This window comes from Hemiscyllium ocellatum, chromosome 5, assembly GCF_020745735.1.
Source record: "Hemiscyllium ocellatum isolate sHemOce1 chromosome 5, sHemOce1.pat.X.cur, whole genome shotgun sequence".
Taxonomy (NCBI): domain Eukaryota; kingdom Metazoa; phylum Chordata; class Chondrichthyes; order Orectolobiformes; family Hemiscylliidae; genus Hemiscyllium; species Hemiscyllium ocellatum.
Window position 1 is genome coordinate 13,614,585 of NC_083405.1, and position 17,035 is coordinate 13,631,619.

A 17,035-nucleotide genomic window follows, 5' to 3' on the forward strand; every position below is an offset into this window, starting at 1 on the left:
GACAATATGGGGGAGGTGTCCTTCATGTATCTACAGACAGATGTATTTGTAATGTGTCAGCTGGTGCAGCTGACTTGACTGTTTTTTTTCTCTTGTTGACTCTCCTACCACCTGCCTCAGCTGAGTCTAGCAGCCAGGTCCTCCAGTCAGAGCCAACATGGTCAGTCACTTGGTGATGGATACTGAAGACCCCATCTAAAGTATATTCTATACCGTTGTCCCCTGAATGCTTCTTCCATGTAGTATTCAATATGGAGATACACTGATTTATCAGTTGAAGCCAGGGTAGCAGGGAAGAATGGTGGCAACAAGGAGAAGGTTTCTGTGCCCATGTTTTACCTTATGACTAGAAATGTCAAGTGGCTCAATGTCAGAATAGAAGAATCTCAGGACTCTCACAACCTCCTAACTGTACATCTTTGTTCCTCCCCATCTCTATTGTGTCTATTCTGCCAGTGGAACAGGGATGTTGATGGAGGAGGCTGAAACATTGGCTGTAAGACATGATTTATGACAGTGCTAGTCTTTTGCCTGACTTGTCTGTTGAACACCTCTCCAACGTTTGGTGCAATTCCCAGCTGATGTTGAGGAGGATATTGCTGGGTCAACTGAGCAAGATATACTTATGTTATTTCCAGTTCCCAGCTTGATTTTGGATGGTTCATCCAAGTTTTTTCTTTTTTTTTAGCAATGGCATATAAGGTCATTTCAGAAGGTAGTTAATAAATAATCCATAATATTACAGTGGGTCTAGAGTCATATTTAGGCCACACTAAGTAAGGAAGACCGGTTCCCTCCCCTCAAAGCACAGAGTATTGTCAGCATTTTCTGTTCTTAATGAATTTGATGGCACTGGTTTAAGTTGTGATAGATGGTTTGGGGGAATGACTGGCAGGACTTAAAAAAAGAATGGTTTCAGATGTTGATTGTGTTTGTAAATCATCTTGGTTCTGAAATGCGTAACACTGAAATGTGAGAGTTTCACACAAGTGCAATACGTTGATGAAGCATGTAGAAGACTAACCTGGACCAAAACCACCATGGGTGATGCAATTCTCTTTCAAAAAAGGTCTTCATTCCTTTGTGGAATTAATAAAACTTGCTGTCTATATCTAAATTAAATTTTACATCATGTAAATGAACACTTTCTTCTTTTTAGTAGAATGCACATATCTTTTGATGGACGGGCATTCATACTCAACACATGCAAATGCTGTGTGAAAATGCAATTTTAATTTAATATGATCTATTCATATAATGTAAATAAATGGCTTTTGACATTTGTGCACAGATAGGTTGATTAACTCGAGGTAATTTATCATATCCTATTATAAGCTTTCATTTCCACACAGTACTCTTCATGATTTGTGTTTTGTTGCAGTCTGCAATCGAGTGACTTTTCACAGTAGGAAATCTGCTTCTGTCTGATAGGTCTCCTCACTGCTGCAAAGAAGTTGGTGTGAACTAACAATGTTCGCATCAGTGAGCAGTGTATATTACTGGGAGGCCCGAGGACTGAGTATTATATCGACGGTAACCCCCTTTCTTCATGTTAGGAAGCTAGGCTCCGTACGACTGATCAGTGTATTGTATAGAGATACCCAATCTATATCTAAGAGGATTCTATATTCTATGAAGCTACATCATCTCAGCAGAAAGCTCACAACAGGAAAGAATGATAGTTTCTCTTGTCACCTGAGTTTTTATGCATCAGTTTTCTGAATGTTGGGGCAGTGTTTAACAGTTTGTGCACTTCAGTTTGTGGTTTATTGCGGTTACTGATCAAACCTTAGTTGGGTACACAGCAATGCTTCGAGTAAAAAGTGAGGTCTGCAGATGCTGGAGATCACAGCTGAAAATGTGTTGCTGGTTAAAGCACAGCAGGTCAGGCAGCATCCAAGGAACAGGAAATTCGACGTTTCGGGCCAGAGCCCTTCATCAGGAATTCCTGATGAAGGGCTCTGGCCCAAAATGTCGAATTTCCTGTTCCTTGGATGCTGCCTGACCTGCTGTGCTTTAACCAGCAACATATTTTCAGCTACACAGCAATTCTCACCACTGCTGACCTTCGGATGTGCCATGGGCATGAGAGTGACAAAGTGCAATTGGGGATGAAGAGTTTGCCAAATGTGCTGTGGTTTTGAAATTTGAGAGGATCAGCAAAGAACCAGAGGCAATTAGATTTTATTCCAAAAAAATAAGCAAATGGCCTGGGTTGCAGAAACTGATCCAATTGTAACTTTGAAAAGGGAATTTGGGTTTTCCTTTTTGCCCATGGCCAAAATATTCTTTGTTTTCTTTGCCACATAAATAAATGCTCCAACTAAATAATTCCAGCAATTAGCTTTTGAGCTTTAAAAAATGATGACCCATGCTTGCCTTGGAATTTTAAGCATGACAGCTCACTCACTCAATGGTTAGGTAGTGGATAACAACAAAAAGTGCGGGTTATTACTTTCTCATTCACTTTTTGTTCGGCCTGTAGCTATCTTAGATGGTGGTACTCTTTTAAAGGTGAAATGAAAATCTGATAAAACCAAGGAATGTCAGTATAGGCTGGTACAGTGGCTCAGTGGTTAGCACTGCTGCCTCACAGCACCAGGGACCAGGTTTGACTCCAGCCTCGGGCAACTGTCTGTGTGGAGTTTGCGCATTCTCCCCGAGTCTGCGTGGGTTTCCTCTGGGTGCTCAGGTTTCCTCCCACAATCCAAAGATGTGCAGTTGAGGTGAATTGGTCATGGTACGTTTCCCGTATTTTTTAGGGATGTGTTGGTTAGTTGCATTAGTCAAGGGTAAATTAGGATAACAGGGTAGGGGAATGGGTCTAGATAGGTTATTCTTCACAGGGTCATTGTGAACTTGTTGGGCTGAAGGGCCTGTTTCCATAATGTAGGGATTCTATTTACTGTCGCCTCCTTTCATAATAAAACTGTTTCTTACTTTGGCTGTTTGGATCACTGACTGTTTTTTATGGAATTGGCTTTTGATGGAATTCTCCATCTGTAAGTAGCTTGGCATTTTTAAAAAGTCAGCAACAAAACGGCTTCCTTGTCATTGTGAGATTCAAAAGTGAAGTCCTTTTTTCCAACGAGAGTAGTGCTGTGTTTAATTTAGTGTTTGGCTAGTGAAAGATCATCATAACACAGTGGAGGTGTAATACAGCATCCGTTTGCTTTACATTTCAAGATTTTCCTTTATCCATGGTGAAAGGGAGAGACTGGCTTACTGGAATGCTATAGCTATTTTGGTGTTCCCTAATTAGATCCAGGGAATTGTTCCCTTTTTACATGAATGTTCACATTCACTTTGGCCTATTTAAGAATTACCTGGCGTTCAAAATGATTAGGATCATATAATTTGAGCAGCCATTTTAAACACCTGTTCCTGCCCAAGTTTTCCAAGAATTGACAAACAGTCCCCGACTTACGAAGGAATGAATGTGTGACTGACCGATATGCTGATGAGACAAAGATGGGTTAAAAAATTCACCTAAGAGGACATTGGGATACTACAGAGAAATATAGGTTAAGTGAATAGTTAAAGGAATGACAAATAGAGATTTACGTAGGTAAATTTGAAGTTGTCCATTTTGTTTTTAATGGAGGGAGATTTCATAGCTCTGAGATGCAGTGGGATCTGGGTGTCCTAGTGCATGAATCACAAAATGCCAGTATACAGATACAGTAAGTAGTTAGAAAAGTGAATAAATGTTATCAATGGGAGAATTTGACCACAGAAGTAGGAAGTGATGGTGAGCCTATATCTCTAATGTTCTTATTCGTACTGGTCACTTTATTTAAGGAAGGAAGTACTTACATTGGAGACAGTTCAGAAGAATACCAAGACTGAGTGACTTGTCTTACAAAGAAAAGTTGGATGGGTTAGGCTTGCATCAGCTTGCGATTAGAAGAGGAAGAGGCAACTTGATTAAAACATAGAAGATCCTGAGGGATTTTGACTGGTTAGATATGGAGAGGATATTTTCTAAACGCCAGTGGTTGTCCAGTTAAAACAAATTAGTTTTTTTTCTCTCAAAATATGGTTATTGTTTGGAACACTCTTCCTGAAAAGTTAATCAAAGTTTAGCTCTGGAATATTTTAAAGGCAAAGATAGTTAGATTCTTACTGAGGTGGGGGATTGTGGTGAAATGTTGTCAGGGTAGGCAGGAATGTGGATTTAAACTAAAACTCGGAAGATTTAAGGTTTCAGTATTAGAAGCCTCAATGACTTAGTTTGTTAAAACTTTGCATTGAAACTCCAATCGGGCATTTTATATCACACCTGCCACATCCCATTCAACTAGGTAGGAGTAAGACATTTAATATGTATATGTCTCATCTGAGTTTTTTCAATGGCTGAATGCAAACTATAGATTCAGGTGTTTGTTTAAAATCACTTCATTTATGCTGTTTCACCAATTGCAAATATGGAAACTTTGACACTGGAAACTTCAGAGGCAGAGGACATTCCTGTAACGAGTGCAGTGAGCAAAAAGTAAACTTTATCCAATGTGTGATTTAATTAAGAGTAAATATACATATATGGCTTACTTGTAGAAGAGATTGTAGACTGCGAGTGGGCATGTCCTCGGCATTTGGAGGTCACGTGATCCTCTGATGCATGCGCAGAGGATGATCACGTGGTGCTCCGAGGCACGGGCGCGGTCACATGGTCTCCCTGTTTCGCACCCCGGAAGAGTGCCAGGAGGTCACGTGATCGGCTGCTATGCACCCCGGAAGTGTGCGAGTCTGCCGTTTTGCGTCCAAAAGGAGGCCGTATGGTGCTCCTTTTCAGGGACAAAGGAAGGTCACGTGGGATCAGACATTCGGGAATGCGAGAAGGTGGGGAATGGAGTCAGATCAACAGCCAATTAGAAGACAATCTCACCTGAGTGATTGCATGACGTTTTGTGTTGTATAAAAGACTGGGTCAGGGGCAGGAATATGTCTTTGTTCTTTATGAACTGACTTACTTAGTAGTTTAAGTAAAAAATGAGGACTGCAGATGCTGGAGATCACAGCTGAAAATGTGTTGCTGGTCAAAGCACAGCAGGCCAGGCAGCATCTCAGGAATAGAGAATTCGACGTTTCAAGCATAAGCCCTTCATCAGGAATGAGAGAGAGTAGCCAAGCAGGCTAAGATAAAAGGTAGGGAGGAGGGACTTGGGGGAGGGGCGCTGGAGGTGGGATAGGTGGAAGGAGGTCAAGGTGAGGGTGATAGGCCGGAGTGGGGTGGGGGCGGAGAGGTCAGGAAGAAGATTGCAGGTTAGGAGGGCGGTGCTGAGTTGAGGGAGCCGACTGAGACAAGGTGGGGGGAGGGGAAATGAGGAAACTGGAGAAATCTGAATTCATACCTTGTGGTTGGAGGGTTCCCAGGCGGAAGATGAGGCGCTCCTCCTCCAGCCGTCGTGTTGTTATGTTCTGCCGGTGGAGGAGTCCAAGGACCTGCATGTGGTTTGTCAGGGACAGAAAGGTTTAGACCCAGAGATCTGTATACTTTATCCACTTATTGATAGAATAAAACTAAAACTAAAACTGAATATTTTCTCCTATTGCTTTATTTAAAGAGCACGCAGGACTGGGCTCACACAGACAAGAAAGTAAGTTGGTAGGTTGAGCCTAAGTCCACATAAGTTTCATCCAAAATACAACAATGTGAAGGAAAATTGCTGCCACTTCCTATAAATTCTATGGAGGGGCTTCTTGATGAGCTCATGCCAGAACAAAGGAACAAACAACAGACTACAGCAGTCACATTAACAAAGTTGCTTAAAGGTGTCTATTACGTTAGCATTTTTTTTCTGAAGTTGCATCAATGCAAAACATCAAAAGTGTCCAGTAGTAAATGGCTTGTCCATTCAATATTCAGATCTCAATTTGTAGTCTCACATTTGGATAGCTTAACTCTGATGCAAGGATAAATATGTTGAAGAATTGAGGTCCCTATCTCCTCCACACCACTCAGTCTGTCTGTAGTGTTTTTCAAATATCGCGTTTTGAAGAAAAACCGACTGCTTTCCGTTGTCCCACTATGTCTGGAGGATGATCTATTTCATAAAAACAGTTTATTAAAGAATACAATACTGAATCCCGAAGTATCCAGCAATTTTGCAACAGCCATCAGCCAATTGTGGATTCAAGAGCTAATTGAAAATGTCTTTCTCCATGATCATTTCAGCTGTGGTTGCTGTGAGGAATCTGGAAATGTAATGTCTCCGGAGACAGTTGCAGTGATCAGAAAACCAGTTTACTCCAGTACGCGTGTAAATGGTCCTCGATTCAGAATGAAAAACGTGAAAGGAATTTGCTGGAGAGCTGTTGTTTAAATTGTTTTGGGGCTTCCTCATGAAAGCATTCGAGAGCAGTGCAGGAAATGCAGCAGTGGAGACCAGACCATAGCAATTGTATTAAATTTACCTCTCTAATGCTTGCTTCAGATTAGAACTCTTATTTAACTGGAACAACAGAAAATATCTAAATAAAAACTGAAAGAACTGCAGAAGCTGTAAATCAGAAGAAAAACAGGAGTTGTTGATAAAGCTGTTGCTGAAAGTTTCCAAATTCTCTTCAGTGAAAGGTTTTTTCCCCTTCATCAGCCCAGTCCTGAATTGTTTACCTCCCATTGACCTTTCTGGGCTCTGCTGCAAGGAGAAATCAATTGAACAAAAGGGCTTAGAGCATTCCTCCTTTTCTACCCTACATTCTCTGCCTCTCCCCTTACCTGTGCTCTGCTTTCGTGCAAAGCAATTATGTAAGTTTGATAAAACAAATCACCAAGTATTGCAGTAATCCATCTGCGGTGTGACCAGTTTAATAAAAGGTGCTAAATGCAGATTGCAAGACTGAATCCAGAGCCTTCAGCCATCCCAATAGCTAGCACACAATTGCAGACAGAGGCAAGTAAATTTAAATGATTAAATTTATCTTGTCTCACCAGTTGCAGGCCTGGTAAACTTCACAGTCCAAACTATAGTAGAGATGCAAAACTGTGCTTATCCAGTTATGAGATGATTGTGAAAAAGCGAGTTTGAATACGTGATGTGACAAAAATTTTGCTTCATTCAGTGTACAAGAAAGTGAAAGGAATTTGCTGCTGAACAGGTAGTTCCTGTAAGATAACACAGGGACTTCTAATGAAAACATCAGGCGGCAGTGCAGATCATAGACAGCATTCCAGACCATAGCAATCACATACTGCCTCTCGATTATTTGCATTATTCTTTGGGTTTCAGAGTTTCCTTCAAAAAATTGCATTAGGTTGTGACATTGAAGACACTTCAGTGGAAAGTTACCCGTTTTGCAGTATTGACATTTGGAGGTATTTATTTGTGACCTTTCCTGAACTCTGTATGCGAATATATTCAAGAAATGAGTTTCCCATTTCTCTCTTTCATCCATATCAGTCGCTACAGTGTCCTTCAAACATAAAACACCGTCTATTGCAGTCATCCATCGGGAGTGTGACCATTTGAACAAATACATCTGACCAAGGATTAAAACACTGAATCCAGAATTTTCAGCCATTAAAACAGCTGACAGACCATATGAGATGGAACAGCAACTTTATACCATTCAGCCCATTATGTCTACTTCACCATTGATCATGGCTGATTTATTTGGCATCTCCATTCTCCTGCCTTCTTCCCATCAACCTTGAGCCCTTTACTAATCAGTAAGCTCTGTCTTGAATATACTCAATGAACTCACTTCCACAGCCTTCTGCGGCAATGCGTTCCACAGGGTCACCCACCTCTGGTCAAACAAATCTCAGTTCAAAACTGTGATCGCTTCACTCTGAGAGTATGCCCTTGTGTTCTAATCTCTCCAAATTGTAGACACACCTCCATATCCACTCTATCCAGGCCTCTCAGTATTCTGTACATTTCACCCCAAATTACCCCCTCATCCTTCTAACATCAATTGAGTACAGACGCAGACTCCTCAACTGCTGCTCATAGGAATCCCAAATGTAGATGAATTGAAATGCAAATTTGTGACAAAGTTTATCTTTTGTGACCAATTGCAGATATTGAAGTCCTGACAAAAGTAAACTTCTACAAAAGTGATAGTTCTGGAAGACGATCTGGATACACGACAAATCTTCTCAAAACTCTAAGACATTACAAAGTGAGTTTCGTCTGAAGTGCAATTTAATTGCTGATGAATATTGTATTTGGAATAATCACTGGATAACCAGCAATTCCTGTGATGTTATAGAACATAGAACATAGAACATAGAAGGATACAGCACAGTACAGGCCCTTCGGCCCTCGATGTTGCGCCGACCGAATCCTACCTAACCTATACTAGCCCAATAACTTCCAAATGCCTATCCAATGCCCGCTTAAATGACCATAAAGAAGGAGAGTTCACCACTGATACGGGCAGGGCATTCCATGAACTCACAACCCGCTGTGTGAAGAATCTACCCCTAACATCTGTCCTATACCTACCACCCCTTAATTTAAAGCTATGTCCCCTAGTAACACCTGACTCCATTAGCAGTAAAAGGTTCTTAGTATCTACCCTATCTATACCCCTAATCATCTTATACACTTCTATCAGATCTCCCCTAAACCTTCTCTTCTCCAATGAGAACAGCCCCAAGTGCCTCAGCCTTTCCTCATAAGATTTTCCTACCATTCCAGGCAACATCCTGGTAAACCTCCTCTGCACTCGTTCTAAAGCTTCCACATCCTTCCTATAGTATGGCGACCAAAACTGCACACAATACTCCAGATGAGGCCGCACCAGAGTCTTATACAACTGCAACATGACCTCAGGACTCCGGAACTCAATTCCTCTGCCAATAAAGCCCAGTACACCATATGCCTTCCTCACAGCACTATTTACCTGGGTGGCAACTTTCAGAGATCTGTGTACATGGACACCAAGATCCCTCTGCTCATCCACACTACCAAGTAGCCTACCATTAGCCCAGTAATCCATCATCATTATGTGGGGAGTTCCTTCTGTATACATCCTAGAACAAGTAGAAGATATCATTGCAGGCCATAGTTAGTGACGGACTTTATGCTCAATCTACAAACTTATTATCTTTTATGTATGAGCCAAGTCCTGCGTGCTCTTTAAATAAGGCAATAGGAAAAATATCTAATCTTACACTTTTAGTTTTATTCTATCAGCAAGTGGATAAAGTATACAGAGCTCTGGGTGTAAACCTTTCTGTCCCTGACAAATTACTCAGTCAGTCAGCTCAGAAAGAACAAAAGACGTATATCTGTCCCTGACACAGTCTTTTATACCATAGAAAACATCATACCATCACTCAAGTGAAATTGTCTTCTAATTGGCTGTTGCTCCTACTCCATTCCCCGCCTCCTCGCATTCCCGGAAGTCCGATCCCACGTGACCCTCCTTTGTCTCTGAAAAGGAGCACCACGCGGCCTCCTTTCGGGCGCGAAACAGCAGACTCACACACTTCCGGGGAGCGAAACGGCCGATCACGTGACCTCCCGGCACTCTTCCGGAACGAGAAATCACGTGATCATCCTCTGCGCAAGCATCGGAGGACCACCTGACCGCCAAACACCGAGGACACGCCCACTCAGACTCTACAATTTATTTTCCTGGTAAGTTTTATACATATATATATTCACAACTCCCCCTTTTGGTCTCATGAAAATGAGACCAACGAACCAGTTTTATGCATCACATTCACTCTCCGACGCGTAGTCCTCCCCTCTTGCCAGTGCCATGCTTTCTGCCGTTATCTGTGACATCTGGTAGGGCGGTGGAGTCTTCCCTTCAATTGCTGTAATAATTACCCTGTTCAACAAAGATCTGATACAGGGGATACAACAACATCCACACAACACGAACACAATGGTCATACCAACGAGGGACATAAACACAGACACAATTAATCCTTTCCATTTCCCTACCCAGGAATCGAAAATGCCTCCTAGAGGGTTGTTAATACCTGAATGTTCATGCATTTCTTCAGACAAAGTTCTTAATCCTTCCAGGGCTTTGGTTACCGAGCCATCGGGTGCTCTATTATTGGGGATGAACGTACAACATTGATCTCCAAACATAGAGCACACTCCCCCCTTTTCTGCCAATAACATATCTAAGGCCATTCTATTTTGTACTGTCATCAATGAGGTCCCTGCCAGTTGTTCAGAGAGTCCCGCCACGGCGTCTCTAGTTCTATTGGCTAGCCTGAGTACATTGTAATGTACATAATTAATTCGATCAACGTTTTTATTCGGTGTAACTGGGAATAAAGCACTAATGATTGGGAGATTCTCAAATCCTGTTGTTACCTGGTCTACCAACTTACATTCATGAGGTACGCCGCGGGGAAATCCTATTACAAAATAAAAGCTTCTGTCATCAATTCCACAGTAAATCTGTACCTTTTCAGAACCAGGATTAATGTTGAATCTTGTCAGGGTTAACAAGAGTGGATTTTTTACCTCTGAGAATTGATCAAGTTGCCCCTTTGTCAGGCTCACATGGTCTCTAACCTCCCATCTATTATCCGAGGGTGACGACTTCTTAGGTGTCCGTTGTACCCCAGTCCATGTTATTACATTATCCCACGACGGGCATGGGTCATAGTAGATAGTGTAGATACAAAGATATATGTCATCCATTTCCCTGTATTTTGGCCACAGTCAATTACTTGACATAAGTCAAACTGGTATATCGGTATATTGTATCACACTTTTTATCATGTCTAATGTATACCCGGCTCCCTTAACATTTGTCCATCTCTTGTCCTGTTGATCTCTTATTCCTGGGACTCTCTACCTCGTCTGTGTTTTTGTCCTTCGCGGTTGTTGCCATTATTAACAGTATCATAACACTTATACATAAAATAGTGAAAACTCCCAACCTTAACGGCCTAGGATAATGTGGGCTAGTTACTAGAATAAACATGACATTCGTTACACAAAAATTAAAAGTTTAAGACCCTTCTACTCTTTTTCTGTTCTTATTTGTTCTAGAGTTCTCGTTGGTGGTTCTGTGATTGCACACTGGCTCCAATGGTACCAAATGTCTCCTTTCCCTTGTAGTCGAACCACATGAAATGTCCTTTCCACCACCTTGTAAGGTCCTGTCCACCATGGGTCCGACCATTTCCATTTGATCACCTTCAGCAGGACCCACTCTGTGGTGGATGGTGCCTGGCTCTGTAGGTCCCCCTTTTCCGATCCAACCTGTTTAGGGAAAGGTGAGACCAAAGCTGTTAGTTGATCATAATAAGGTTTGTATCTTATTGAGACTCCTCCCTCTAACATCTATATTCCAGCCCCTGGTCCCGGAAACTGCTGCCCTGTTGTTAGCTCGTACGGGGTAAACCCTGTAATAGAGTTTACTGAGCTTCTAATAGACATTAAGGCTAAAGGTAGGGCATGCACCCAGCTTAACTTCGTTTGTGCACACACTTTTCCTATTTCCCTTTATGGACTGGTTCATTCTCTCCACTTTTCCCTGTGACTAAGGATGGTACACTGTTCCAAACACATGTTTCAGTCCTAAAGCTGCTTCTACTTCTTGCAGGTCTTTATTCTTAAAATGTGTGCCATTATCTGACCTGACTTTCTTTGGAAACCCATGCGTTGGAATATATTGGTTTATCAAAAATTTGATCACTGTCTTCGCATCTTCCTTTTTCGCAGGTATCACTTCTGGCCAACCAGTGTATGCATCCACTGGTACCAAAGATACCTCCACCCGTTTACTCTCTCTACCATGTCAGTGTAGTCAATCACTATTTCCTGACCTGGCATTCTTGGGGGAGGAAATTTTCCCTCTTGTGGTTTCACTGTTGCTTTTACATTATATTCTGAACACGATTTACATTCTCTGATATAATTTTCACTCATTGCCTGTAGTTCAGCCAATTGGGCTGATTCTTTGCCGCCCTCTACTGGGTCAAGGGTAGCACTTACATACATCAGCACCTGCCTGCCCCCCCTTTTTTCTGAAAAAGAACACCATTTATTGTGTGTTCTTTTTCAGAAATATCGAGGAAAAATGGCTCTTTGTAATCCGGGACCGCTAAATCAGCAGCCCGCGTTAGGGCCTGTTTAAGAGATATAAAACTGTTGTCTGCCTCCGTGGTCCACTGCAAATGTGCCGACAAATTTCTCATGCCTTGCTCATTTACCATGGCCCTTAGAGGGAAAGTAAGCTCCCTATATGAGGGAACAAATTGTCTACTATATCCTGCCAATCCAAGAAAATGAGAGCATGTCTTTTACAGTGACTGGTTTGGCATGATGCAGAATGGAGGATCTATGGGGTGGGGACACACCTGTTCCCTTACCAGAAATAACTCTACCCAAAAAAGACACCGTTCGTCTGCAGCATTGTAATTTAGCCCATGAAATTTTGAAACCGACGTTATACAAGAGTAACAGCAATGAGTTTGTAGCTGCCAAACAAGAAATATGGTCGGGTGCCGCCAGAAGAATGTCATCCACATATCGGATCAATACCACCCCCTTTGGGAGCATCAGATCTTTCAGCTGCTGATTAAACACCCCAGGTGACAAAATGAACCCTTGAGGGACCCTTGTATAACGAAGTTGTTGGCCTTTATAGGTAAATGAAAAATGTCCTGAAATGATCAGCTAAGGGCAAACAGAAGAACGTGTTAGCCAGATCAATGCACGAGAACCACTTATGGTCAGAGGTCAGCACAGACATCGCAGTGTAGGGGTTTGGGACCGAAATTGTTGGAGTAGAAATGACACTGTAGATCCGTCTAAGATCATGTGCCATCCTATATTTGCCTGTATTCTGCTTCTCTACAGGTAAAATAGGAGTGTTCCAGGCTGACTGAGAGAGTTCTAGCACCCCTGCTGCTACCAATCCTTTAATTGTGTCGGCGATGCCGGCTTCAGCCTCTGGTTTGTGTGGGTATTGTCTCTGCCAAATCGGAGTGTAGTCTATTACCTCGAATGTGATTGGTGCGACGTGTTTGCAGTAACCAACATCCATCGAACCTGCTGACCACAAGGCACCCAGTAGTGTATCAAGCGTCGCTGCAGCCTGTGGATGGTCGTCTTTTCCCTGCCATGACACATTTCAATCTGCCTATGTTCCAGCAACACCTTGTCAGTTGTTCTGTGCACACCAAACCCAATCAGTTAGCTCTATCAAGCGTTTGGACAAGAGTCCCAGATCTTTGGCCTGATATTCAGCATGCACTGCCAATGTGAAATGCGGTATAGCTTCTTCAGCTATCTTATACCATTCCAACTGTTCCAGAGTTAGTTCCACAACACCCACCACACCTTCCGGGTGTTGATAGAATGCATGCGGATAGATTTTATTGTCATCTGTCGTAATATCGGGTTACATGAAGGGGATCTGCAGGAGGAGCATAGGGATGCAGCATCTGAACCCAGAGTCGCTCTTGGTTATATAAAGACTGTATGCCGTTATTCTGCCCTTTCTCAGGTTCAAGGAGTCCCCAGTATATATCTGCCCACTGCCCTTCTGCCACGTCTGGTGATGCGTCTGGTGATAATATCACTGATATCACTGAGTGAATCATTGACATAGAACAATTAACAGAATAGCCAATTGGAAAGGTCACTACGAGTCCGTCTGGTCCACACAGAACCGGGACCCCACATCTCTCCAGCAAGTCACGTCCCATCAAATTCACAGGGCATGCAGGTGATGAAATATATTGGTGATAAAAAGTCTGCCCAGCCACTGATATGATCAGTGGCGATGTCAAAGACAGATTAGGAGGCTGATTTAAGGGGACATACTGTCCTCGGATCAATCCCTGGCGTCCCTGGGGGCCCCATAGCAGGGGACAATTTTCTTCTCCAATGCCCAGGTTGGTCACATTCAAAACAAGTGTCCAGTGGCTAACCTCTGACTCCTCCACGGCCCCTTCCTCTACCATGCATTCCTCCTGGAACACCCCTTTGTCTGCCCTCCTAAAAGGGGATAGTATGGCATCGAATCAGGTGCCGGGTCTAGACTCTGCCGGTTATTTTGTGGCAATGGCTGCTGCACCATCTGATTAGTCGTCTTTTGGGAGGCCTGCTTTGTCTCATTAACCTTCCGTCTAGCCTCATCAAGCTGTAACTTCAGCAACTGCACTTGTGCTGACTCATTGCTCTGTTTATCTTCATTCTGTTTTGTCCTATATCACTTCATATGATGCATCAAATGTTTTTCCCACTGTTCTGAAGAACATCCTGGGATATCAGGATTACTCTCCATTACCTCTTTTACTTCCTTAGGCATCCCTGCCATAATGGCATTCCTAAATTACGTGGTTTGTAGCTGACCTGACCCTGGCTGGATCCCCGCAGTATCTGTCCACGTGCCTTTACATCTAGCCAAAAAGGCAAGCATCTTCTCGCCCTCCTTCATTGTGAAGGTGAGCGAGTGCATCGCTCCCGGTGGAATCGGGAATCTATCCCTCATTGCCCTTCCCACACAGGTGGCATGCTGCACAAACGGGTCCGAGTCAGGTACTAAGGTGGTCCCCGCAGACACTTCAATTTGCTGTACCTCCCACATACTCAATTGTTTGCCCAATAATGCTCTCCAATCACCCTTGGCCAACTTGAAGCCGAGTGTGTATTGGCAAAATTTAGTCATCCAGGGTCCACCTCCCTCCATGGGCGGGGACATTTTATCCAAAGTACAATTCATATCCGTATAGGTAAAGGGCTGATACACATCACCCATAAAAGAGCCTTCATAATCTAGAGGCAGTTGGTGCTGATATTTTGTGGGCAGCCGCAATATCTCCCTCCGTCACAAATCATAACTGTTTTCAAACGGAGGCTGTACCCCTGAGAAGCCCTGTTCAGTATGCATGGTAAGTGAGCCTTTTAAAGTGACAGGGTACGTGTTTGGACCGCCCCGTGGGCGGGACTCCTCGTCTTCACTATCTGTGCTACTCCTTGACGACTCCTCTCTTCTTTCTCTTCGGCTTCTTTTGTCCACTTTCTTCCAACCAGTATTGACCCTTTGTTTCCCTTCACATGCTCTTCTACTTCTAATCTAACCTCCTCTTCTGCTTTTCCCAAAACGGTGACAATTTCTTCCTCTCCTCTTCTTTAGGGACTTTGCCCTGCTTTTATAAATCTTCCCATATTTCTGCATCACTGTTTTTGTTTGTTCTTTGCAAGCCCACTAATTAACTGACTTCTAGCTTTACCCCACTGCTGTTTTACGGACAACACTAAATCAGAAGAACATCCTCCGTTTTCTTCACACTCTTTATCAAATTCCCTATCATTTTATGTATTTCTGTTTTTTAAAAATCCTCCTGTCCAATAACCAATCGGATTATATTTAATTTAGCCAAGCACCCAACCCAATTAAAACAAATCTGGTTGCGAATCAATCTGTATAAAATACACCCAAACAACTTACTCTTACAGTTAAAGTTATCAGCAGTTTCGTTATCACCTTTAAGTTTTTACTGCCTACTCTTTCTCACTGAGACACCACCATCTTTGTCTCAGAGACATCATTGGCTTTTCTACTACCCTCCGTACATTCCCAATGTAATTTTAAAACTTACAACACATCAATTATCAACCAAAATTCATGAGTGGTGCTTTTATGAGATCCTGCTCAAAGGACTTTAAACCTTCTCACACATACTTACCTTGGTGCTTTTATGAGGACTCTAACCCCATGGGACTTTAAACCCGTACGTATTAAATCAATACTTTATCCACTTACTATTACTAGGACACTTGCAGTCTAGTGACAACAATCAATTTAGTATCTCCAATCACAGAACTTTGATATAAACAGGTGTCTGCTCACCTTTTGTTTTGCGGCGCCGCTTGTTGTCATCACCAGACGTCAGTGTCCGTTGTTTCTATTTTTCTCGCGTTTACGTCGCTCAGTCTGGATCACGTCGGAATCACGTCAGGCTCACCATCTGACGGACTTTATGCTCAATCTACAAACTTATTATCTTTTATGTGTGAGCCAAGTCCTGCGTGCTCTTTAAATAAAGCAATAGGAAAAATATCTAATCTTACACTTTTAGTTTTATTCTATCAGTAAGTGGATAAAGTATACAGAGCTCTGGGTGTGAACCTTTCTGTCCCTGACAAACTACTCAGTCAGTCAGTTCAGAAAGAACAAAAGACGTATATCTGTCCCTGACACAGTCTTTTATACCATAGAAAACATCATACCATCACTCAAGTGAAATTGTCTTCTAATTGGCTGTTGCTCCGACTCCATTCCCCGCCTCCTCGCATTCCCGGATGTCCGATCCCACGTGACCCTCCTTTGTCTCTGAAAAGGAGCACCACGTGATCATCCTCTGCGCACGCATCAGAGGACCACGTGACCTCCGAATGCCGAGGACACGCCCACTCAGACTCTACAATTTATTTTCCTGGTAAGTTTTTTTTATTTTTTTATCTATATATACACACACACACATATATATATATTCACATTAGTACATGCTGGGAACTGTTAGACTCTGCCTCCAACTGTGTATTTTTCATAGAATTTGGGTGGTGATTTTTTTTTAAACAAGACGTCTGCAGTAATAATTTTGTGAATTGTGGTGGAGCTCTGCTGTTTGGACTGAGAGCTGGAGCCAGTGCTGCTGTGATAGGTGGCCTGGTGTGAATGGTGGATAACCAAGAAGGTGCTGGCTGGTCACTAGGCAATTAATGAAATGGGCCAAAGAAAGTTACTTTGCTCCAATGAATGAGCTGACAGTGAAATCAGAGAGAAGGCAGAGCAGCAACCTTTTCTTTTCCACCATTAGTGATTGCTGTTGCTGAGCCAGTTCTAAAAAGATTTGCTGAGCTGAGGTCCTGGCTTGCCCACCTCTGACAATGTGATATAATTGTAGAGAAGTAAGTCAGGCTACTCCCCTCCACTTTGCCAAATCACTCTTGTCCCAGACCACAGCCAGTTGACTGGGAAAATTCAGCCCTGTATGTAGAGACCGTATCCAAAGATCTGCACAGGATAAAATGGAAACTTCATTCCCCTTCTATATTTGAGCCTTGAGTTCTTTATCTGAGATATTTCTAGA

General features: G+C 42.7%; 1 protein-coding gene across 3 annotated transcripts; it reads right to left on the reverse strand.

Moving 5' to 3' along the window:
• Positions 1-9,568: 9,568 nt before the first annotated feature.
• Positions 9,569-16,196, reverse strand: LOC132815944 (uncharacterized). Of its 3 annotated transcripts, none has more exons than XM_060825316.1 (2): positions 16,173-16,196; positions 9,569-11,189 (listed from the first exon to the last, which is right to left on the reverse strand). In XM_060825316.1, exon 2 carries the CDS (start codon positions 10,620-10,622, stop codon positions 9,666-9,668), a length of 957 nt encoding a protein of 318 aa, XP_060681299.1. In that variant the 5' UTR covers positions 10,623-11,189; positions 16,173-16,196; the 3' UTR covers positions 9,569-9,665. The 3 variants fall into 3 exon arrangements, with proteins under 3 accessions (XP_060681299.1, XP_060681297.1, XP_060681298.1); XM_060825314.1 differs by lacking the exon at positions 16,173-16,196 and adding an exon at positions 15,793-16,120; XM_060825315.1 differs by lacking the exon at positions 16,173-16,196 and adding an exon at positions 15,629-15,731.
• Positions 16,197-17,035: the final 839 nt, after the last annotated feature.